This window comes from Aspergillus fumigatus, chromosome 3 (assembly GCF_000002655.1).
Source record: "Aspergillus fumigatus Af293 chromosome 3, whole genome shotgun sequence".
Taxonomy (NCBI): domain Eukaryota; kingdom Fungi; phylum Ascomycota; class Eurotiomycetes; order Eurotiales; family Aspergillaceae; genus Aspergillus; species Aspergillus fumigatus.
Genome location: NC_007196.1, coordinates 1,988,949 through 2,012,894, shown reverse-complemented (window position 1 = coordinate 2,012,894; position 23,946 = coordinate 1,988,949). Strand labels below are relative to the sequence as shown.

General features: G+C 50.6%; 6 protein-coding genes across 6 annotated transcripts; 2 read left to right on the top strand and 4 right to left on the bottom strand.

Annotated features, from left to right (window-relative positions):
- Positions 1-105: 105 nt before the first annotated feature.
- Positions 106-1,417, top strand: AFUA_3G07930 (glutathione S-transferase family protein). Its single transcript, XM_077804366.1, has 2 exons — positions 106-499; positions 561-1,417. Exons 1-2 carry the CDS (start codon positions 379-381, stop codon positions 1,307-1,309), a joined length of 870 nt encoding a protein of 289 aa, XP_077660522.1. The 5' UTR covers positions 106-378; the 3' UTR covers positions 1,310-1,417.
- A 33-nt stretch (positions 1,418-1,450) lies between these two features.
- On the bottom strand, positions 1,451-2,505 carry AFUA_3G07920 (mitochondrial 54S ribosomal protein mL54). The gene is made up of 2 exons (XM_749729.2): positions 1,897-2,505; positions 1,451-1,820 (listed from the first exon to the last, which is right to left on the bottom strand). Exons 1-2 carry the CDS (start codon positions 2,390-2,392, stop codon positions 1,573-1,575), a joined length of 744 nt encoding a protein of 247 aa, XP_754822.1. The 5' UTR covers positions 2,393-2,505; the 3' UTR covers positions 1,451-1,572.
- A 7,603-nt stretch (positions 2,506-10,108) lies between these two features.
- Positions 10,109-12,598, bottom strand: uge3 (NAD-dependent epimerase/dehydratase family protein). Its single transcript, XM_749730.2, has one exon. It carries the CDS (start codon positions 11,789-11,791, stop codon positions 10,505-10,507), a length of 1,287 nt encoding a protein of 428 aa, XP_754823.1. The 5' UTR covers positions 11,792-12,598; the 3' UTR covers positions 10,109-10,504.
- A 206-nt stretch (positions 12,599-12,804) lies between these two features.
- On the top strand, positions 12,805-14,481 carry sph3 (spherulation-specific family 4 protein). The gene is made up of 3 exons (XM_749731.2): positions 12,805-13,241; positions 13,354-13,711; positions 13,904-14,481. Exons 1-3 carry the CDS (start codon positions 13,024-13,026, stop codon positions 14,222-14,224), a joined length of 897 nt encoding a protein of 298 aa, XP_754824.1. The 5' UTR covers positions 12,805-13,023; the 3' UTR covers positions 14,225-14,481.
- Positions 14,482-15,247: 766 nt separating this feature from the next.
- On the bottom strand, positions 15,248-17,324 carry ega3 (endo alpha-1,4 polygalactosaminidase). Its single transcript, XM_749732.2, has one exon. The coding sequence runs from the start codon at positions 17,050-17,052 to the stop codon at positions 16,096-16,098; it is 957 nt and encodes a 318-aa protein (XP_754825.1). The 5' UTR covers positions 17,053-17,324; the 3' UTR covers positions 15,248-16,095.
- Positions 17,325-17,563: 239 nt separating this feature from the next.
- agd3 (putative extracellular serine-rich protein) lies at positions 17,564-21,867 on the bottom strand (the record flags this gene model as incomplete). The annotated part of the gene is given in 4 exon segments (XM_749733.3): positions 17,564-18,526; positions 18,603-19,644; positions 19,714-21,800; positions 21,816-21,867. 3 exon segments carry the CDS (start codon positions 21,865-21,867, stop codon positions 19,378-19,380), a joined length of 2,406 nt encoding a protein of 801 aa, XP_754826.2. The 3' UTR covers positions 17,564-18,526; positions 18,603-19,377.
- Between the last annotated feature and the right edge of the window lie 2,079 nt (positions 21,868-23,946).

The following is a 23,946-nucleotide window of genomic DNA, read 5'->3' as shown; positions in this document are numbered from 1 at the left end:
CTCCTATGAGTCATTGCATTGATCATGGTTATAACAGAGAATGTACACTCTCGATGATACTGTTGACAATTGCTCTATCTGTACAACTACGCTTTTCGAAATAGTATTGAGGTACTATGAGGTACTCAGGGCCAGTGCCTCAGGCCGTAAACTGATCTCGGTGCATCGCAAGTATAGCACACTAGGTAGAGCGGTAGACAGTCACAAAGGCCTCAAATCCACCCACGGTAGAGCCTCTATGGAGACTGGCCTGTCATCCGCGTGGTACTAGGAACTACCATGGACAATGAACCAACGATACCTTGGGCGACTCTCCGCACCAACTGCTGATAAATCACTGCCACGGGCCCGCTCCCGCCGTCAGACTGATAAGCAACAATGAAGCCTCCAAGAGTGCTAAACCTGCTACGAAACATCTCAAGCACACCAGTACGACCTCATACCGCAATGGCAAGCGACTCACCAGTCCATTTCTTCGACATCACGTCGACCCTCCCTGGTACGAAGCGTCCAAACCCTTGTCCCCCATCTCCTCTGCTAAGTGTTAACCTAATGTGCAGGTTCGTCAAAATCATGGTCCCCCAACACCATCAAAACCCGGATGGTCCTAAACTACAAGCGCATCCCCTACACTCAGAGCTGGGTCTCCTACCCGGACATCGCACCCCTCCTCTCCTCCCTCGCCGTACCCGCCAACGCAGATAGAATGCCCTACACCCTCCCCGCAATCAACCACAAGCCGACGGTCACGTCCAACCCCACCGGCACCCTCATGGACTCCTTCGCCATCGCCTGCCATTTGGACCAATACTATCCCACCCCGTCGCTCTTCCCCTCCGGCGACGCAAGCTACGCCCTCACCATCGCTGTCGGCAAGCTCATAACGAGGGCGGTCGACAAGGCCCGCCCTCTCGTCGTTCCCAATGTCGCCAAGTTCCTCGATGACAAGGGGAGAGAGTACTTCATCAAAACGTGGTCCGCGTGGTTTGGCAAGCCGCTGTCCGAGGTGCGGCCGAAGGATCCACAGATCGTAAAGCAGACGACGGACGAGGTCAAGAAGGAGATGGAGGGGCTGGCGCAGATGCTGCGGGGGCGGCTGGGGAAGACGGGGCCCTTCTTTGAAGGGGAGAAGGCGGGGTATGCGGATTTCATTGTGGTTTCGTTCCTGGCGTGGGTGGAGAGGGCCGATAAGGAGCTTTGGCGGGCGTTGCTGGACGTTGGTCAGGGGGAGTTGAAGGCTCTGTGGGAGGCTTGTGTCCCGTGGGTGGAGGGACAGGGTGAGGAGAAGGACTGGCCGATTGCCAGGTAGATGTCTAGCTGTGCTGTATATAGCCGGGTAGCCGGGTAGGCTGCACGCCCGGGAGGAACATTCATAGAATCAGATAGTACAAGCTTGTAGCAGAAACAATGTCCCATTCAGCGCCCTATCGCCTATCAGGGATGAAAAGTGAGATAAAAATACACTTAGCAAGTTGCCAGACCAGACACTCTATACCATCCGCAGCAACGCATCGTACATATCCTCTCGAATTCACCATGGCAGAATCTGCCCCGTCAACCAGTCGAAACCACTCACAGCCCCCGCAGGAAGTTCGCCTCCCTAATCGCCTTTCTCCGGGCATCTCTCGCACTCTTCGTAATCTCCGTCCGCTTCTCAATGCTCTCAGCCGCCAGGGTAAGAACATCTTCCGTCCGTTCACGGTTATACTCCGCAGGCGTGATATCCGTAGCATGATGATGAACAGGGATCTGAGGCGGCAGCGTCGCCGCTCTCGCAGCCACTTTCTTCTCGTAGCGTTTCCGCTGTTTCTTATTCAGAGCTGGAAAGTGTCAGCATTAGCATACTCTCACCACAACCATCCCCAAAGCAATTGGAGGAAGGAGGAAATAACGTACTGTTAGGATCCACCCCTCCCTCTTTCTTCGCCTTCGACCCATCCTCCAGCAATCCCCACAACCAATCGGGATACTCCGAGTCCTCCAACGCAAACACATCCGGCTTATTCTTGAGGTAATTCAGCCCGTTCAGCTTAGTCCCCGCAGGCGCAATGCTAGGCGTCCGCTCGGCGGCAGGCTTCACAGTTGCCGGCGCTGGCTTCTCGGGGTTGACGTCCACGTTGACGCTTTCTTCGGGGGTGCTCAGCGGCTGCGACACGCCGGGGGTTGCGGACGAGATGGCCGAGGGGATGGTAATGTCGGCGACGACAGGCTGGCGGGGAGTGGGCGGAGGAGGTGAGGAGAATAAGGTGGGGTTTCCATCACTGTAGGATCGAAATTGGGTGCGGTGGATGGGGAGCTGGCGTGCGCATGATGAGGCTGAAGCGGTCCATGACACTGTGGGTTGCGGTTGGATTTGGGAGAGGATGCTGGTTCGGCACCGGCGGCAGATCATTTTGCTTGTGTTCCACGATCGGTAGAAGGGGTGGGCAGATATATATCCCTTCACGGACTCACGGCTGGTGAAATGCCGTGGATTTGAATAATAGGTGTTGAGGTGGATTGATATGAAGCCGTATCCGAAAACTGCGGAATGAATTTGATGCCAAGCCGGAGGTATTGATCACGTGATTTGACATACGGCAAACTGTTCTGCCTTGATGCCTTAGAGGCTCTGCTCCCAAGGATTAAACTCAATAAGCAACTTCAACTCCTGAGATACATGACGCATGAGCATTGTACCTTATGAAAGGTCGGTATTTAAAGTACCTTTTAAATTCATGAAAGTAATGTTGAGATCCTCGCTGTACAGATTCCCACCGCGTGAAGTCTCCATCCCTGATGACACTTCATTGTAGTAACAAAGCTAATCCCTTGTCCCATCCTAAAATAGTAGGACCTACATACTCCTCTACCTCCGTCGCCTTTTCAATTTCCTGCTAACTATCATGTTGTAATCTTCTGAGAAGGATGGTCCACCGGCAGGCCACTCTTACCCCAGTAGTTCTCCCCGGGCTCCGGCAAGTCCCAACAACGCGGTAGTAGTTACCACCCTTATTATCAAGATTGGCCAAGACATGACATAGTCAAGTCCACGGCTCTCAGGCGCATAGCCCGACATCTGTTCCACACGGTGCTCCAGACGGTAGATGCGGTATCAGCGGTATCGTACTAACACAGACAGTCTCATAAGGGCCGCCAGTGCACGGGTATGTATTGTACATATTGCCCGTCGTCCAGCTCTCTGTCAGGGTAAATCCGCCGGAAAATCATTGTGCTTCCAACGAATTGAAGTCTTGTGAGTAGATGTACGATGAATTTGGGACGTTCCTGTCACCTTGTTATACCCTCGAATGCTCCAATATCCATTCACTCGCCCTCCAAGCCATCATGGAGGAGTTGAAACAGGTAGCGCACATCTCCGCTGTCTTTATCGTTGAGGTTACATCCTTGATCGTGTCAGAATTTATCTGCTGGTTTAGCCGAGAGTGTTGATGCTGTCTGATCTGCTGGCCTGATCAAAGCAAAGCTGTCGTCTTATCCTTGGTCACCTGTGACTGTTCACTCAATATAGGCCGTATATCCCTCATCCGTACGTGTAAACTGTGAGTCGAGGTGGAACACTTGCTATAGTGGTTTGAGTCATTGTTTAGCACTTGAGATCCATGCAGTCAACTCTGCAAGGACCCAAGAATAGGCATTGTGCCTAGGTCAATTGGGTATTGTTTGGGCAAGACTAACATAACACACAGTCAATCCATACAAAGCCATTGTCCTCACCATAAATGCCATTAAAATCATGAGATCAGAAGAGAGTCTAGATAAACATAATAGGATAGTGGATACATCTCTATGAATTAATTCTCAAATGTGCAGGATTCCTGGGTGAACCTTAAATAACCCACTGATCTCCTAGCTGCTCGTTCAATGCAAAGTACTCTAGATGTCTAAGGAAGTCATGCCTTTCTTAATTAATCCTACATATACATTATAGATAGATCAAGTAATTCTAGATTCCTTGGTAATAGAAGGCACGAAATCAGTATTTTCCCTCTGTCCTATATGCTCCTTTCTTTGAACTTCTTGTTACTCTCTCTCTGTGATTTCAACAGTTCCCCCTTGTAACTCCAGCTCAGTAAACCAGAAGGATTCCATAATTCAGCAGGCAAGGAAGTATTTTATTGCGCTTGCTTATTGATCCCTGCATAGTCTATCATTTAGATCCTGAAACTATGTATGTGCTGCTGAGGCAGGGGACAACTACATATGAACTGGAAGTTTGTCTGCAGAAGATGGTGCTTTATTGTGCAATGGTCCCATAATGGGCCCACTAAGTGCCTTGAGAGGAGCTTCATCTGTTAGGTTATGGTTGTTGGTGTTTTCATTTAAGCTATATCATGCATCTCACTGTTCTCTTGACCTTCTCTAGTTTTAAGGTTTCTTGCTTGCACCGTTGCTGATGATGTCAGACTGATTATTATCTTATGCTTTGGCCAGAGCCTTGATCACGACTGAGGGAGCAGGGATTTTATCCATCCTTTCACGTAGTGCGGAAAAGTTCCCAACGCAAAAGAATTACGCTGCATGCAAAAGAAGAGGTTAAGTCTGAGGATGCTTCCCTCCACATGAGTAAGACCGTCTTCTTTCATTTCTCTTTGTTTGTTTTCCTTGTGAGTGGTAGATTGTTGGCCGTATAGGGTTGATGCTTGAAGACAGAGATAACAAGGAGTTACAGAAAGAAATGGGACATCCGGGGAGAGCAAGAAAGCTAGAAGAGAAGAGAGACAGCAGGGGGACCAAGCTATTTTCAGTAACCACTCAAGACAGGATATATATATTCATATGAATTAGAACTCATATCCAGTGACTGTTGAAGTATGCGGAATCATCTTTTTTCAAGGCGAAATCATTGGCGTGGAGTTCCTGGCAGATTGTTGATGATTAGAGTCCGAAAAAATGCCTGCTTCGTCTAGCACATAAGATTCAGTCAAAAGAATCCATCAGGACCTCATCGACAATCTCAATTACCTTGTCGTCGTCGTCGTCGTCTTCGTCTTCGTCGTCAGGAATGCTGTCCTCTGTATATAGAATTTAACTAAAATGCAGTTGTACCAGTCAACAATGTCAGGCTCATATCTTGCTTCTCCGGCTGGGTTAGGTCTTTTAGGCCCAAGCCACGGGCAATCTCCAGCAGTAATAACATATCTTCTTACCTTCCTTAGCAGTCTCCCTCCTAAAGTAGAGCACATGCTGCTGTTTTTGAATCACTTCAATGTCAATGTAGCCTATGGTCACTCAACAGGTTGCACAATACATGCATCTCAACAAGGGTCGTGGCTTTGAGTGACTATCTCTCACTCACAACTCACCAAGGACATAAGAACAGAAAAAGCTATCGTACATTAGGTGGCCAAAAAGTTAATCGAATACTTAGGAACACAAAAGAATAATCAAACAGTGTATAAGAAACCGGGGTATTATGGCCAAGCCATAATCAACCAGGTAGTCATCATGAGCGGGCAAACTGGAGAGGTTTATCCATTAGAAGGAGATACCCAGAGTGGAGATGGCTTTTTTCTTTTCTTTTCTTTTCCTTTTTTTTTTTTTTTATATATATATATATATACAAGTATATGTCCTGTGACCTTCGGACAGGGCCAGATAAGGGCTATGCCCGAGCATTCGAGTCAGTTTCTAAGCACTGTTCTGGGGGATGCTCAACATCAAAAGACTCTACATTGTTCTCTATAAAAAAACTAGTCCTTGGCTACAACTGCGAGCCTGTGTACCTATTTGGGAAGGGAAATGTCGATAGTGCTCTGTAGTGAGATACTAGAAGATATCAAAGGTCTGACCAGCACAGAAACAACAGTAAGTGTTTGATTTGAGATTACCTTTCTGTTTATATACTTAAATAATGAACAAAAGTTAAATGCTATCGTTGAGCGAAGTCATGAACCAAATCCTGCCCTTAGTAGTTAGAGCTATAATGCGCAGATTATCCAGCCCATGCATCCCATAAATAATAGCCATCCAAGCTCTATCTATACCAGTGGTATTGCTGTTATTCAAACCTTCCTTATTCTCCCAAAGATCTGCAACTGAAAGAGTAGTCTAGTATCTATAATAGCCATCTCCTTGCCAACAAGTGTCTCTACACTCTAAAAACAGGTATATCTATTAACCCCTACTGTGATAAATGACAACATGATAACAGTGTATATCTACAATGGGGCGATCTGCTTCTCTAGCGATCTGCTTCGCTGGTGCAAAGGATGATTACATAAGAGACAGTATAGCATCCTATTGCGGTCACTCTATAACAATGTGCAGCCTAGAGCATTGCATGAATCATCTGTTATCATGGAGTTCTGAGATAAAGTTTAATGGCTTTGTGGAGGGTTTGTCCATTGACTCATTTGACAACCAGTGGGTGCTTGAAGGTGTGAATTTCTAGAGGGTTAGATTACTTTATAAGACAGCTACTGGCCGATGACAGTGTTGGGACTAACTAATGATATTCTTGACACGGAGAAGTGATTATAATGGCTCAAAGACCTGACCACATCTAGTTAAATCACTGTTAACGAGTGCAATCTTGGGCTTTGGGAGGACAATAGGTGTCTGCGAGCAAGTTGCTTGAATTCTGTCTCTAGGCTGTGAATCGCACTGCAGCAGCCGTTGAGCGCCATCATGGTGTGCACAAATGGCTTCTGGGTCATGCTGCTGAGAGCCTCGACAAGAGCAGCCACCCCCACGCTCCTGTTGAATTGTTGCACCCTACTCGCAACCCCCTTTGCACTGATCTCTGGGCGCACTACGACGATCCTCACGACAGACACCGCGGCAAACTCCCCTGGTCCTCTGACAAAGGTGCCATGGATATCAAACCCCAGGGGATTCTTGTCGGAGACAAATTCAGCGGGGGCATGTTGACGACTTTCTCCCGGATCGGGTTGCCGTATGTATACGTGGCCTCGACGGGCTGCACCTGGCCCACGAAGCGCTGCTTATCTTTGTCGATTTGCCTGGTGAGGTAACCTTGTCTGTAGCCCGAATTTGTGACCTGAGAAATCCTTTAGGTTCAGGATGATTCTGCGCTCGGCAGCGAGGTAGATCAGCGTGAGGATGTCTTTCATCCTTAGTCTTCATTAGTTACTGGGTGTAGCATCGGGTGGTTGTTGCTCTTTCATTGAAGGACCTGAGAAGTATTCCATGATACATCGTCTTTTGTTCTGATCAACCTCGGAGTGTTCGCTGGACTCCGTAGTTCTCCGTTTCTCTGGTCATTTTTCCTTCTATAAGCTGTCTTCACATAGAGATTGGAACAGACTCAGAGTGTACATACCCTCCGTTCCTTGCATAATCCAGACAGACCCTTAGATCTGAGAGTGTTCCATGCTTTATCAAATGCAATCACCTGTGCATCTTCGAGTAACATGACTCATAGAGTATACAGGAGCCGCGCATCTCTGCACCTTCTCCTTTTGGAAGAAATGTGTGCACCTTCCTTCTGTAGACTGAGAGCCGGGGGTATAGTCTCTCCCCTTCCTCTGCCTGCCCTCCTCCCCTCTCTGATTTCTCTTTTTCTCTTCATCCGTCCTCATTCAGTCTTCTGCATTGTTGAACACCTCCATCACATTCTGATCCCGCTCGTCTTTCACTATTGCTTTGGCATTCGAAATTGGTCTCCAGGGTACGCTGGGTTCCTTGTGGTGGTGGGTACACCTTTCCAATGAACAATGATGAACGTAGTCATCCTTCTGAGGGCTGCTGGTGGGCCCAATGATGATGAACATGCTAACCTTCGGAGTGAGGATTGGGGGCTATTTGCGAAGCCCACTCAGTCAAGGATGACCTTCGTCCAGGCTAACCCCATCTTTTTGCATAATGGGTATCACATCACCTCGGTGGCTCGAATCTTTCTTTCTCAGTTGAATTGGGGTTGCAGTCATTGTTTCTAGTAAGTCCATATACTCTATCGTCGTCCTGTAGGTGTAATTTCCTTCAAAGCCGATCAGAATTTCCGCATCAAAAAGACTCTGCAATTCCAACACAGCGACCCTTCCCTAACCTAGACGCATTCCGAGCTCTGTGCCTGTGTATTATACTTGCGAAGTTGAAGAGCAGATCAATGTCCATGGCGGAGAGAAGGATTGACCAAGAGATCGGAACTACATAAATATGATCTGTACCTTAGTCGAGTAGGGTTGGAGAATTGAGCAGTGTCTTGTCTGAAGAAGTGTCCAAAATGTCCTCAGAGCCCGCTACGCTTCTCCCTACTATCCCATCAAGACTCTAGGGAGGAGTGAAGGTAATTACTACAAGAATAATGTAAAGGTTAGCGACTCCGATAAATGAAGAAGGTCTGTCTGAACATGTGATGATGTGCCTTAACAGCAGTGCCACTCATTCTGACTTGGATTACCTCAGACATGCTTTCCACGACTCTTAAAAGCTCCCACTTAGCAAAAGGCTTGATAACCAAAGACCGTCCATTGTGTTTACATCTGAATGTTGAAAATCCCGCCGCAGTTCGCAGGCAAATCAGCTGTAGTGAAATGAAGTTGTCTCTTTTTTAGGAACTCATACATAGCAGGATGCACCGGTGTCTCAGTAGTCTGAAATGTTCCCAGCTTATCGACGCTATGCGATTTACTGGAGCCGTTGTTGACTTCCCGCGTATATGGACAACATATTGCTTAACTGCTACTCTTTATCTCCCAGCCCACATACCTTAGCCCTCACGTAACAAAACTGTCGGCCAGTTAGAATATACACAAAGAACTATGCTAGTTTAAAAGAAAAGGGTTGTTAGGTTGTCGTTGTTCCCTACGCCTATATCGCGCAAAGAACTGAGAATTGGAAGTATATGTAAAAATCATTTGATGTTTTATCTACCTCACTCTTTGGTCTATTTCAGTTACACTCGCCATAACTTCAGCAGCTGAGGGATAATAGCAATCTTTGATGCTACATGTACAGACGCCTGAAGTAAGAAACTGAAGTGGAGTGTGCGTGTCTGCTTTGGACTTGACACTTTGTGAAAGCTAAAGTATAGAAAGTTGCCAGTCTCCGTACTTCTGGGGCATTTACGGTGAGGCTCAGACTAACCTCAGCAGATTCCTTCCAACCTCTCTGTCTCATTCAGACGCGCTGGTTAGGTTAGTCCCTTGCTTGGACCAGTTCCTAGTGTCCTGTTCCAAGGACCCGCAAGTGATCTCGGAAGGCGAGACAGGCGATACGACACCCTTGACCTCATTGGCATCGTCATCTCCTCGCAGTGAGCACAGAGTCAAGATATTTCTTCCGCAGCATGAAGCGCTCCGCCAGTTCGCGACGGGTGTTCAACTTCTCTCAACACCAAATGCAGCCGTCCGTGTTTGAGATATTGGCTGGTTGTAGGTATGGGTTTACCGTTTTATGCGTTCTGACTTGTTGCGCTGGAGATGCAGTATAGGCCTTAAGACTTACTCATAATGTCAAAGGCTGAGCTGAGAAGCTTCGCCAACTTTAATTGTCAGCTAGTGGTGCTTGGGCTGATGTCTTCAATGATCATGTGAGCTGGACATGGTCTGGATTATTAGTGAAGCGTCCAAGGACGCAAGAATGTGTACAGTGCACCAGTATGGTCAAAGACTCTATAAGAGAATATCATTTTGGACTAGCATAATGTCACTCCTCTGGTGACTATCAAAGTGCTCGAATCAACCAGTGTAAGCTAAACAGTCCACTATTGTGCATTCTGATAACAGGCATTGATGCTCTTGCATTCGAGCGTGGTGATACATATAATACTCCAAACTGAAAGAGCATATCAGCAATTACTACATAGGACAGAAGATGAGAACCTATTGTATCAAGGTTGTTGCATCCATCAGAGAGGATGTTGGTGGCAAATATTGTGATTATTTATAAAGGTAGTTATGCAAAAGCACATCCACTGGCTGTGGAGACCTAACAAGGAGATCTGAGCATTGAAAAGCCTTTTATTGAAACCTCTTACCTCATTGCTGCTTTAGAGCCATAAACACGGTCTATATATTGGGTTGGAACTTTGGCTAAGCTGTAATTATGTGCCAATTTGCCTGAACGCATCAAAGCAGTCAGTGGTCACCAAAATTAGCAAGCATTGTCTACGACAACTGCTATTATTATGGAATCAAGACATCTGTTCTAGAATTGTATCATTGTAGTCATGGTCAGTATCTTGTTGTATACTTAGAAGCTGAACCGGAACTGATGATGTCGTCTAACCAACCAATCAGATCGGGGGCATGGAGGCCACGCTGGGGCCAGGTGAGGGGATACTTGACAAACAACATTCTCCAGAATTCTTCGAACAAAGCCAAACTGTGGCAACTTGCATATATTATGGGCCGACCAGGCCGCTCGATATTACGACCTGAGAATGCTTTTCTAGTAATGCAACCAAGAAAGAACAGGATGAGCAGATTTTCAAAGCCCCCAATGCTCAAAATGAGAACCACACAACATGATTAAGGATACGGATATAGAAAGGCCACCAACGCCATACCAAAATGAAAAGGGACATGCGACAACATCACTAAGTAGATAACCCACTGACTTCCAGGAAATTGCACAAGCTCACACAAGCATCCTTGAGTGACTTTTCCGTCTTCCAGTTGAGCTCCTGCTGCGATCGCGTGGCCACGGCGACGCAGGAGCCCACATCCCCCGCGCGGCGATCAGCCGCCCTTCGGGGGATGTGCTTGGAGGAAACTTCCTCCATGGTCTCGACTACTTCCTTGACGGAGTGTCCGCGACCGGTTCCCAGGTTGAACGTGCGGAAGTTCTCGGCCAGTTTGCCTTCGTTGGCTGCGCTGAGAGCCGCGATGTGGCCGCGCGCAAGGTCGGTGACGTGGATGAAGTCCCGGACGGCCGTCCCGTCCTCAGTATTCCAGTCAGTTCCGAACATCTGCAACTCCCGGTACTCGCCTGTCATGACTTTGACGACGACAGGAAGTAAGTTTGTGGGAGTCTGTCTGGGGTCTTCTCCGAGGAGGCCGGACTCGTCACATCCGATGGGGTTGAAGTACCGCAGAGCGACGATAGTCCATTCTGGGTCGGAGGCGGCGAGGTCCGCCAGGATGGCCTCGCAGATCCATTTGGTACGGCCATAGGGGTTGGTGATGCCTGTACAGCCGGGCTGGACAATGCGTTCACTCCCGTCGTGGTCGGTATAGATCTCCTCCTTGTGCGTGCACAGCTCTTCCTTCAGGGGGAGACCGGAGGTTGCCAAGGTGCCGTACACTGTGGCCGACGAGGAGAAGATAAAAGTCTTGATGCCATAGTCACCCAGGGTCGTGGCAAAGTCGATGAGGCCGCTGACGTTGTTGGCATAGTACTTGAGTGGGTTGCGGATGCTCTCCTCCACTGCCTTGTAGGCAGCGAAGTGAATGACACCAGAGATCTTGGACTTGGTCGTACCCCATCGGGTCTGGGTCTGGTGCTGTTCTAGAAGTTCCTTGAGAGCAGCAGTGTCACGATAGTCGTGTGCATGCAGGTGCAGCGACGGCATCTTGGTCCCCTGCCGCTCATGGTACTGGGAGGCTAACAGCTTGATGCGGTCGAAGACGATCTGAAAGGAGTTGCTGAGATTGTCGATCACAATCACATTATAATTGGCCTTGAGCAGTTCCAATGTTGTGTGACTGCCAATGAAGCCGAGGCCGCCCGTGACAAGGATGTACTGGTCGAGAGGGAAGTGGCGCAGGAGATCGTCCAGATGACCATCAAACAAGACGGACGATTGCGTTGCGGGCGTGTCCACGCAGCCTGGGGAGCAAGGCTCCACCGGAGTGCTTGCGTCGGATTGCTGGTAGCTGTCCATTGATATGTTGATCAAGCTGAAGATCACGCCGAGGACGATATGCTCAGGAAGATCCTTCGGCAAGGTTGATCGCACTTGGGGGAAAAATGAGATTGCTCGGATTTGTTGAACGAACGTGGATGAATTGGATAAACTCGGACAGATTGAGAACCGAAGGAAGAGCTTTATACTTCAAGGGCGAAACAAGCACCACCTGGCAGCGGCCCGCACAATACAGCAGGGTCAGGCACAGAGGGTAGGATGACTCGCTTGATCTACAAGGGAAGGTAACTATTCAAGCGATTGGATGCAGATGATACTAGACGACCAGACGGACCAGACGGACCAGATCTCGTCAGGACAAGGGTGCAAAGGAAAAATCGAAAAAAAAAAAAAAAAATAAGGAAAATAATAATAAAAAAAAATATTCAATCAAGGAGAAACAAGAAGAATCGGCTTCAGCCTCAGGGAAATCCAACTAGGCAAGGATGAAAACACGGAAACGAGTGGACAGGGAGAAAACAAATGGGGCAAAGAGCGAGAGAGGTAAGCTGGCTCTGGTGAACGGCCTAGACTAGATGTTTTGATGCGTTCAGGATGAATCGTCTCTCGTTTGCCTCTCCCTGGAACGATGTCAAAATCCTCGAAGAGGTAGAGCCAACCTTGAGCGCCTCCACAGCAATAACCCAATAACCCAAAGGTACTGCACTACCTCCGTGGGCAGGTCTCTGGGACCAGAACTTGGACCACATGAGGTCAGGAAGCGAGACTACTTGTCTGCGAGCTTTAGCCTAACTACTGAGACAAGACTAGAGAGTCTGGTCTGGTCTGGTATGCTTTGCTGCATCGCATGGTCGAGATCCGCCCCGCTCGTCTATTTTGGGCGCGATTGTGTTCGATGCCCGGACCAGATCACATCATCTCATAGACACATAGCATATCACAATATTAGTTGGTTTGATGCCTGTGGATCATATTATTCATGACTACTGTTTGATTTCCTTTTCTTTTCTTTTCTTTCTTTTTTTTTTCTTACCGGGCCAAGATTCGCCCCATCCACTAGAAATAGTAAACCTTGGTGAGCATGTATCTAGGGCTGACTTGGACTAGCCGGCTACTTATTTCGCGTAGCTTTCCAGCTACCAGCGCCAGCGTCCGTCCAAGGGAAATCCACTTGATGCGTTTCCCCTTGATCCTCTGACACTTGGTCAGGGTTGTTAGATCCTGCAAGTATTTTATTTTTATTACATACCATGGCGGAAAAACACGTGAGCAATCGACGGTGCCTGCAAAGCCGGCGCTCTCGAATCCTCTTGGCCGTCTTTGTTCTTATTGCTATTCTGGCTGTCGTGATCCCTCCGGCGGTTGTGGTGACGCTGCACAAGAAGAACGACATGGGGCCTAAATCCAAGGTCTTTGTGCCTCTCTATGTGTACCCTGCACCCGGAGCCTGGACTCCGCTTGAAGATGTGTATGTTTTCCGCCCACGTTCACCTTGACCTTGGTCATCTTGGGCTAGCTGAATCATTTAGTCAGCATTGAGGACAACAGCTGACGCCACACCCACATATACACACACACAGGATCTCCAAACACCCAGACGTGAACTTTACCGTTGTGATCAACCCAGGGAGCGGACCTGGACCCAACGCACTGCCGGATGGCAACTACACGCGTGAGATTCCCAAGCTGGCTTCGTACGAGAATGTGCGGCTGCTAGGCTATGTGGCGACAACCTACGCGAAGCGCAATATCTCGCTGGTGCGCCGGGACATCGAGACGTATGCAGCGTGGCCAACGAACTCTTCCAACCCGGCTCTAGCTGTTCGGGGGATCTTTTTCGACGAGACCCCTCAGCAGTATGATGAGGATGCCTTGGCGTATCTGCAGGAGTTGACCGACGTTGTGAAAAATACCCCTGGTTTGGGGCCGGATCATTACGTACGTTTCCCTGGTAATTCATTATCATATTTGGTAATTTTTATTTCCATTTTTATTTATTTTTTTTATTTGTTTGGTTTTGTTTCCTCGCTTGCCACCTTCCCAGTGTATATATCACTTTGTTTTTTTTTTTTTTTTTCAGTCAAGCTGTCGTCTACAGTTTGCAAGTGCTAAAATGCTCACTAATTACAGGTGGTTCACAATCCCGGCGCGATCCCTGACTCTCGCTACCTGTCGACTGCAGACTCGACTGTCGTGTTCGAAGCAACGTACGACACCTTTCAGGAACGCCATGGAGCCAAGCTGTTCGAGGCGATCCCGGACAGCAACCGCAGCCAGCTCTGTGCGGTGATCCACTCCGTCCCCGAGAGTGTCGAAGGGTCTGCGCTCCGGAGTTTGGTGAAGCAGGTCCGCAAGGTTGCCGATGAGATCTTCATCACCCACTTGGATACGGATTACTATGCCAGTTTTGGGCGGCAGTGGCCGGAGTTTGTGGATTTGATGGGAAAATAGGCCGACCTACCAATGCTCTGGATGACATGATGACATGATTATGATAGATGTTGTTATTGTGGTTGTTGTGCACTGACTGTCCTGCAAACGTAACTTTTTGTGTATTTGGAGCTGTAAGTTTCAGCAATACTTCCTAAGGTATATTTGCTAAAATATGGTTAACGATCCCTGTAATCACCTAAAATCCTGAACTGACCGCCAAGGAAACACTCTGTAACTCATTCCTCTCCAAATGTCGGAGCAATAGAAACTGTCCCAACAAGCGTCCCGGCCCAGTCTGCCAGATCTCAGGCTGACCCATTGATTCATCATCCGCCTTACCCCTACCCACTTTCTTTGGTTCCCGTACGAAATACGGAGTACTCCGTACAACCATGGTAGAAAGTAGAACTCTGTACCTGTACCTGGACCTCACTCATACAACTAACCCAATTGGTCTCATGCCAAGCCTGACTACTGCATGTGATGCAGGGGTATTTGAGTCAATCCCCGCCTGTCTAAAACCTACACAATCAGTGGACGGGGAACAACTGGCCTGACAGGTGGCGCTGATGGCGATGGCCATAGGTCGTTTTGGATTCCACAGAGTGCTCTGTACACTGTCCAGTTTCTTACCACCCCAGGACTTCTGCGAGTGTGTCCTCATCTGGAAGGTAGATATTTTAGGCCAGTTGTTGGGGAGGGGGGGGGGGATTTTGCATTGGGTTGGCTAAGACACATAGGACAAGTGATGGAGTGACGGATATGATCTGACTCGTCTATTCTTATAAATATTGTGATTCTGTGACAATCAAAGATTTGGAATCATTGTATGTATGCTAAATACAGGCGGCTCGTTTCATCAGGTTCGAGTCTTTGTTTCGGAGCAGAACAGGCCCGCTCTTTTCCCCTCCCCCCCGTATCTTCCGTGTTCCATCTGGCTTACTCGATTCGGAATTGTACGGAAATCGGGTCCTACTACCCTAAGAAGCCATCATTCAAATATCCAAATCCATATCTGGCAATCGACTTCTGAGGAGGAAAAAAAAAAAAAAAACCACCTACCCGTAGTACTGAACTTGGGCCTTGTTCCTGAGAGACCCAGCCGATCCAAAGGTACCACGGCGCCATGACAAACTCAATCTGCGACCTTGGATTTAGCATTTGTATCTATCGGATGGTCCACATGACGGTGGGTGGATCGCGGATTGGCGCTATGTTAGCCTTTCCATGCCAGGTTACAGGTTTTATTTTTTGGGGGGGAGTAGGAGTTGAGTTCGCAGCTGAACATCATCACACTAGTAAACTCAATCACTCGATGTCTTCGGTCGAGTTCTAGAGAAAACTCTGTTTTGCTTTAGCGCCGACTGCTCCGTATGAAGTACCGACTGGGAGACTGGTTCCCTGCTATCCAATCAGACGGAAAAGGTATTCCGTGGCTCGTGTTTCATTCGAGAATAGGCTCGATGACGAATCGCGCGGTTGACTGAGTCCAGTGGATAGTTTGCAGTTTGCAGTTTGCATTTTGCATTGTGCAGTTCGCAGTTCGCAGTTCGCATTTCCCAGTTCGCTCTGATGTCTCCGCTGGTTCATGCCAAAGTTGGGACGGCGGCTATTCCTTGAGGCGGATACGGAGTCGCCAAGTGCAATGCCAGGAGTGGAGTGCGCTGAAGGCCAAGATATGTGAGACAGGTTTACAGAGTACATCCCGTGTATCATGTCGATCGCATGTATGAAGCTGAGACATCATGATGCAAGACAGATATTATTAGAATTCCAGTTGTAGAGAAACAGATAGAACGAGATCAATGAAACCAACTCCGCCCATGGACTCCGTGTAGTCATGTCACCCTCACTTCTCGCCAAACCACCCCAAAGCAGAAGGGAGGAGGCTAACAATATTCCACCCAATTGTTCAGATTCATATTCTTAATGACAGTGGAGAAATTCGCCGAGCCGGCAAAGTCGCACGCCGCGTTCTTCTGACTGGCCGTGACGGACAGATCATTGTTGGTCTTATCCCCCTTGGGATACTCGATGTGAAACACCGGCTTGCCATTCTGCGGAAACACCGCGTAGGTGTCGCACTCGTTGTACTGCGCACACTGCTCGTTGACACTCCACTGCATGTTTTTGATCACCGACGGGATGATGTCCCCCGCGTTCTTCAGGCCAATCGACATGTTCCGCGCATGCGCCGCATTCGCCAGGAAGTTCACAAAGCTGATCGAGTCCGCCTGCGTCAGGTCCAGCCCGTTGTCATTGTCGTACCCGTCGACGTTGTCCGGGTCCACCCCGTCGCAGCCCTTGTCGCGCGCCATGTCCAACCGGTCCAGCATGATCTGGCGTACGTTTGCCGAGCTGATGTTCAGCCATTTCTCTCCCGGCCAGTCGTCCAGGTCGTGGCCCAGATCCGAGTCCTTGAACTTGTCCTTGTCCGGTCGCCAGTTCTCGTAGCTGCCTGCCGAGAAGTAGCAGATCACCTTGCGGCCGGCTCGTTGGAGTCCTGCGATGGTGGACTTGTCGTTGATGAACAGGTCGATGTCGTAGATCTCAGCGTCGACGGAGGTGTCGTTCAACGCGTAAAGCAGCTCGATCTGCCATTTGGTTCCCACCGCTGGCTGCCACTTGGCCGTGGTGTAGTTGCCTTCTGGCGGTGTGGTCTCCCCGCCTGAGCCTTCTTCACCTTCGCCGCCGCCGCCGCCGCCCAGACCGATGCCGAGTCCAACTCCGAGACCGACTCCCAGGGCGATGATGACGAGGAGAACGAGCGCGAGGACGAAGAGCTTCTTCCTGGTGGTCCATGATTTCCAGCCGCCGGCCGACTGGCCTTTTCCAAGGGAATCCATCAGTGGAGATGTAGATCAGTAGATGTAGATGTAGATGTAGATGGAGATCGGTGACAAGTGAACAGGATGAGATAAGATAGTGGGCACGGCGCAAGTGTCAATATATGGCGGTGCGAAGTAGGCTGTGGCCTTTGACAGCCACGTTGATTTGGAATCTCAATCAAATAAGTTACACAGCGTCCAAGAAGCGCTCAACAAGACTCTACGGAGTACAGCCTCTTGTCTAGACTTGAGAACGACAGCCACCGGGCGATCAGTATCACAAAGAGGTAATGCCGAGGCTGTGGTGATCAGAACAAAGAGACTGAATAATGCGGCAGCCTACGGAGCCGACTAGCCAGATTGGTTCATTACTATTGATTGGGCTGGCCAGGAGCAGCTACGGACAAGGACCCCAGGTGATCTATCTCACCTGAACAGATATTACCTTAACTTCTGATCATTTTCAAATCACTCGCATGAATATCTGGGTAGCAGTGCACATACCCAATCATATTGCTATTACTATTGCTATTACTATTGCTATTACTATTGCTATTACTATTGCTATTACTATTGCTATTACTATTGCTATTACTATTGTTATTGCTATTGCATATTATACTGCCCATTGACAACTTTCTGACAACCAACCTGCAAGTCTCAGTTCCAAAACCCCGTGTCAAGAAAGACTTTTCAGCCGATGGAACATGGCCAATCATGCACTGCCAGAGAATCCCAATATGGGGCGCTTAGCGCCGGACGCTAAAGCTTAGCGTGGATCGTAGTACCGTACCTGTAATTTGTTTTTGTTGCAGATCGGGCGGTACGGGGTAATAAAATACAAGAACCAGACAGTCAGGTACCTAGGTACAGTACCTATCGTCAGGTACCAGGTACGTACGGTCGGGCTAGTGAGAATGGCTGACTCGTCCCATGGATATCCACATTCCACACGATGCCACGTTGTTGACACTGGCACTACACTTGACTACTGATACTCCATACTCTGTAACGACTCGAATAGGGTCAACGCCATTCAATAGTAGGAAATTAGAGCAAACACTCCTTCCCTTCCATTCATCCGAGTCGAGGAGAGAGTCATGGCTCATCACGTAAGCCTGCAAGGTATGCTGCTTGCGGCTCTGCGGCGATGCAGTGCTGTCCATGCGCAACTCAGCATACTCCGTACAAGTTCTAACACCACTGGTCTGCCTTGGCATCCACCGTCCGCCTTTGCATGACGGGCTGGAGCTTGAGCCTTCGTGTGCCTTACTTCGAGGATGCTGTCCTACGGCCGATGACAGATGGCAGAGGCCCGAGGCCAGTATCTGCAGGGGTCGACAGACTGTACGCTGACTGCGCAGCGGAGGAAGGCTGGGAAGCAAACAATGTCGCGTGCATGCAGCTTCACAGACTGACTGACTGACTCTGGTACAGCCGCACCAGTCAGCACTTAGCAGTGTAGTTGGGGTCAGGATGCGATGCAAGGACACTGGATGACATTAGTGGGACAGCGCATCGTTGGGACTTGGCCTGTCCTTCCAAATTCTCCGGAAGGTGATGCTGACATTCGAGCTGTTAGTGTAGTCGGCTCTAGTAGACCCAGCAAACATCAAATCAGGCCATTTCAGCCGAGCAGCCATGGTCCTTGTCCTCCCCAAGTAAAGGGGTAATCCAGTCCGGTAGAAACTCGGCAATGGATTAACGGCGATTCTCCGGCCGAGACATCTCAATCTCGACACTAACACTAGCCGTTGAACTCGATATGCGGAGACAAGGGATAGACTATTGAATATTGGCGTCGATTTGTTTGCACAGAGTCATGCGGACTGGACAGTGGATAAACATCTTGTGACGAGTCGATTCGGGATGGCTGCCACCGGTTCGGAGTATACTCCGGACTAAGTCGCTAAGATCCAGTGTGGATTCTAAGATTCTCTAATTCTATATTCTCTGGTTCTATGTTCAGGACCAGGGACCAGGGCAAGTCGTGGATTTCGCGTGGTGTGATCGTTGCATGGATGCATGGGCTGATCCCGCCTGGTGCGTTGGGGATATTTCCTCCAACTCCATCGTACTCCGTAGCCAGGTTGATTCAGAGCCTATGAGCCATGGCGGGCGAATCCTGACAGCGGATGTTACAAACAAATGATTCCCTTGGTCTTGGTCCGCCGGATGCTTGGGAATGTCTTACTTGATTCTTGGCATGGTGTGACACGCTACAAGACGCCAGACAGGACAGGCCCAGGGGGAGGAAGAGACGATTTCCAATTCACACTAACTATGCACTATGCACTATGCACTATCATTACGGCATGGAAAGCCCGACCCGCATAAGGGCGGCTACAAAGCAATAGGAGTGGAAAGCGTAAAGGTCACAGGCGATCCCGACAGCTGCACCCACACCGTCAAGGGATCACTTCCCAGCTGCTCGGTGGCATAGCCCTGCGTGCTGGTGGGAGCCACCGGGAAGGTCACTGGGATCGGACGGCTGCAGGTGTTGCCCGTGGCCGTCACCGTCACGGCGGTGATTTTCTTGTCGGCGACGGCGTACGACAGGCCGTAGCCACACTGGTCGCGCTGGTACCGCGCAAGGAAGTTCTCGGACATCTACCAGAGTTGTTAGCCAGGCTGTAGTTTGTACAGGTAGACATCGTAAGAAAAAGGATAGGGACATACCTCTTGGTGGGTGATGGTGACCAACGGCCAGTCGACCAGGCGGACGAATTCCTGCACAATCGTCTCAACCCACGCCTGGAAAATCGAGTACTTGGCCGTCACGCCGTTGACCGTGATCGGGGTCACGTCCGCGTTGCGCAGGTTGGCCTGGTGGAACATGTACCCGTCATGCCGCAGGCCGAGGAGATGGCGCATGGTGTCGGCCTTCTCCACGGCCAGCAGGTCGTCGAAGCTGCCGGCGCCGGCGGAGGTGTCGATCCACTCCTGCACGGTGCAGGCCGGCGTGTCGCAGTTGTAGTAGATGCGCGTGGCCCAGCGGGGGTTGACCTGCATGCCGGCGAACCCGTCCGACTCCACCGTGGTGAAATACGGCCACATGGCGTTCTGCTGGTTCATCAGCACCGGGCGGGTGTTGTCGCCCACGCAGTTGCGGATGCCATTGTCCCACCAGGCCTGCAGCGCATCGCCGTTGTGCAGACCGGTGATGGCCGGGGGGATGATGCCATTGGAGGTGAACCACTTGGCCTGGTCCAAGCCGACCTGCTTCAACCAGGCCTGGTTGAAGGAAATCTCCTTGAAGACGTCCGCGTAGGTCGCGTTGTTCTGCTCCTCGTGGGTGAAGGTGTGCGAGATGTGGCCGAACGCGTCGCGGTTGGCCGGCGTGGTCCACCACCGCAGCAAGTCATCGAGCTGGGTGCAGGCGACCGTCCAGTCGTAGGTCGTCGGCGTCGAGGGCCAGAGGTCGGTCCCCGTGCCCAGGGGCTTCTTGAATTCCAGGGGAGTGTCCGGGGGCGAGTCGTATTCGATGCCGCCCCCGTTGCAGGCGGCCGCCCCCGCGTCGGTGGAAGACGACTGCTCGATGTTGCCGTTGCCGTTGTGGCCCACCTCGACAAAGTACGAGCTGCCGGGGTTCATCTTGGCGTTGATGGTCGGGACCCAGGCCGAGATGCCGTTCATGTCCTCGACGGTGATGCGGAAGGTGGATCCGTTCGGGTAGTAGATGTCGGTGACGAGGAACATGTCGTCGATCTGCGTGTTCAGGTTGACGCGGCGGTGGCCCGCGTACAGCCCGCGGGTGAGCCAGGTGATCCAGGCGTGCTGCAGGTAGTTGGAGGTCGCGCTCCAGTCGGTGGCAAAGCCAATGAAGAACGCCATCTGCTCGCGGCCGTCAAAGTTGTTGATGACCGCCGCAGTGCTCGCGGTCGAGGTGACCGCGTTGGGAGCGAACTGGGCGATCTCCTTGGTGTTGCTCGAGTTGCTGATCGTGGCCGGGTAGTGCCAGAGGCCCTCGGTGCTGACCGTCGCGCCCGTCTTCAAGCCGGCCGTGGGGAAGTCACTGGTGTCGGTGAACGAGAGCAGCTGCTCCACGCCGGTGTTGCAGCAACCGCCGTTGACCGCACTGGCGCCAAACTTGGGGCCGGGGTAGACGTCGAACTGCACCATGCGCACGCCGTACTCGAGCTGGTAGGCATACAGCTGGTTCCACTGGTCGGTGGTCAAGGCGCTCTGGTAGCCGGTCGTGCCCCCGTAGTCGTAGCTGACCTCGGCCGCCACGACAATCCCGCCGTAGTTGCCGACATTGCTGGAGTTGAGAGCCGGGAGGCCCACACCCGCCTGGGGGACCAGCAAGGTGGTGTACGGGATGCCGTACGCATTGAGCCCCGAGGTCGCCGAACTGGCCGCCGACGAGTCCTTGGCGATCACCAGGATGTTGGACAAGACCGAGCCGTGGCTGACGGGAGTCGCCGAGGGGGTCACCGAGGGGATGGCGCTCGAACTGAGGCTGAGAGACATGGTGGAGGACAGGCCAATCGAGGAAGACGCAGCAGCAGCAGCAGAAGAAGAAGAAGAAGAAGAAGAAGAAGAAGAAGAAGAAGAAGAAGAAGAAGAAGAAGAAGAAGAAGAAGAAGAAGAAGAAGAAACAGACGAAACGAGAGTGGTTCCGGTGGGAGTCACCGGGGTGGCGGTTAACGAGAGTACAGCAGACGAGGTCGTCAGCCCAACAGTAGATGTTACACTACTGCTCGATACACTGGCCTGGGATGGAGGCACAGATGTAACGACGGTGGGATGTGGAGTCCAGACCCCTGGGGGAGTCGTACATTTTATAAAGCCAAAGAAGCAACCGGCCTGAATCACCCACGCGAAGACCATTGCAGTGTCAGGGAACAGAGAGGGTGACAAGGCCAACCCACGTCAGCTCAGCAACCAAAGTCAAGCAAAAGCAAATTGATCAATCAGAAATGAACGAGAGACTGGGTGGAGATGATCCTTGGATTGACTCGAAGGACCGTCGACAACAGAGAAAAAGACAACAGACAACAAACAGACACAGAGCGAGAGTCGAGTGAAGACGAAACATGCATGATGATGATCAAATGCTCTTATGTATGCATGTCTCCATACGACACGCACAAGCACACGGCAGCCAGCTGAAAAAAATCTCCTTTCTTGGTCTGTCAGGGCCATAGCTCCTCCACCACCGTCGCCGGGCATGGCATCGTACTTCGTGCTCCACCGCAATTGACGACAAGGTCTTGGGTGAGGAAGCCGTCGACTAGCCAGAAACGGCCAAGGGAACCGAGAACAAAGTCAGGATCTGACCAAAACATGCTTTTTCTTGCACGTCTCCCATTCAGGGGCCAGCGACTCCGATGTTGGTGCCACTGCAACCACTGCAACCGTGGTCGATGTATCACGTCGGTCACCCAGCGGGAAAGTAGGGTAGGTATCGACCGTGAGTTTTCCAGGCCAGAAAAAGCAAGGAATGGACCGGGACCACCAAGCCCGGCAACTGATTGACGAGGTTTTACTCCGTCCCCTGGTCCTTCGCGATGGATCAGTCCAAAGAGCTTTCTTGAGCCCACGCCGGGGTCCAGATGAGCCGCTGGGGGAAATTAGAGGGCCATGGTGCATCTCCACGAGACTAGCGGGAAAGCTACGATTCAGACTGCAGCCGAAGGAATTATTATTAGTATCCCCAGTGCCAACCATGATACCATGCCAAAAGAGGGGGCTTGAGGCCTTCCATCATTCCATGATCCTGGAGGGTTGAGACCTCCGCGTATACCTGGATACAGGGGCTGTATCATTGGTACATACGGAAATACCAACTATCTCGGGTTTGCAAAACTTTCGTTACCCATACACACGTTACCAAACAATACCCGCATACCCGCATACACCATACATGTATACATACATACAGAGTACATGGGTACATACGTACTCCACTGGACTAACTTAGGGCCTTGACCTTGTTTCGCACTTCTGCATCTTTGAATATGAGGAATCCACTTCGGCCGCCCTCACTCAGTTCCTCAGCCCACAGCCCTCAGTCCGGATGACATACATGGATAAAGGCAAACCAAGGATCCGGGAAGTGGGCTATTGCCATCAGAAACCCCGATGGTTTTCAGGGGGGTGTTCGATTCCGGAGCCACAGGGCCGGACGATGGCGTACACAGTACGGATCTTTGGACGTCCTGGAACAAGTCGTCGCGTCGACCTTAACCGACGTAGTAATGGACCAACCAGGAGATGCAGCCAGGATGCATGGTCCTGCTGTACATCCACTCTGCCAAGCTCGGAGGAAACGAAAGCTGCTGCTGTCTGCTCTCAACCGGGCACTCCTCCGTGGACTGCTTTCCTTAACGAGGCTTGTCCGCGATGGAATGGCTGCCACGCTGTTGACACCGTCGTTCTGGTCCAGCAGGATAGCAGGATTCAGTAGACTCTTCTTAGTCCGGGTGCATGCCTGTCAACCAGACGTATTCTCGGCTGTAGTGACTCCAAGGCGGTTTCATCCGTTGGGCCAGAAACACACACTTCTTCTTAGCGCCATCTTAGCGCAGACAGGACAGACAGACAGACAACAACGAAGCTATTTTTGTCTTCATCAGCGTGCTCTGCCGAGACAGACGGTCCATGAACTAAGCAGTTGCTGGTTGGTCGAGAAATTTCAACTGATGGATTGCGCAAAACCCAATAAAGCCCGTCCTATTACTTGCTGCGAACTAGATTCTCCGAGGGCCCTTATGATCTCCCCTCGCCACTGGGTTTTTTTTGAGTCGGAGCCGCTAACGGTTGGCCATCACCGACCGCTTTTTTTGCTTTTATGAAGGCAAACGTCAAGTTGTAGTCTATAGGCTGGTAGATGTACATGCTGGGTTTGCTGTGTGTGTGACATCTGGCGTGCCAGCTCTTTGACCTGCGTGTTGGCCTGGTCGATCG

Excerpts from the sequence above, each read along its gene's own strand:
- AFUA_3G07930 (XM_077804366.1), top strand. The coding sequence starts at position 379 with ATGAAGCCTCCAAGAGTGCTAAACCTGCTACGAAACATCTCAAGCACA. Across the intron at positions 500-560 it reads CATCACGTCGACCCTCCCTG|GTTCGTCAAAATCATGGTCC; the intron begins GTACGAAGCGTC and ends CCTAATGTGCAG.
- AFUA_3G07920 (XM_749729.2), bottom strand. The coding sequence starts at position 2,392 with ATGATCTGCCGCCGGTGCCGAACCAGCATCCTCTCCCAAATCCAACCG. Across the intron at positions 1,821-1,896 it reads GGGAGGGGTGGATCCTAACA|CTCTGAATAAGAAACAGCGG; the intron begins GTACGTTATTTC and ends GACACTTTCCAG.
- uge3 (XM_749730.2), bottom strand. The coding sequence starts at position 11,791 with ATGGACAGCTACCAGCAATCCGACGCAAGCACTCCGGTGGAGCCTTGC.
- sph3 (XM_749731.2), top strand. The coding sequence starts at position 13,024 with ATGGCGGAAAAACACGTGAGCAATCGACGGTGCCTGCAAAGCCGGCGC. Across the intron at positions 13,242-13,353 it reads TGGACTCCGCTTGAAGATGT|GATCTCCAAACACCCAGACG; the intron begins GTATGTTTTCCG and ends ACACACACACAG. Across the intron at positions 13,712-13,903 it reads GTTTGGGGCCGGATCATTAC|GTGGTTCACAATCCCGGCGC; the intron begins GTACGTTTCCCT and ends CACTAATTACAG.
- ega3 (XM_749732.2), bottom strand. The coding sequence starts at position 17,052 with ATGGATTCCCTTGGAAAAGGCCAGTCGGCCGGCGGCTGGAAATCATGG.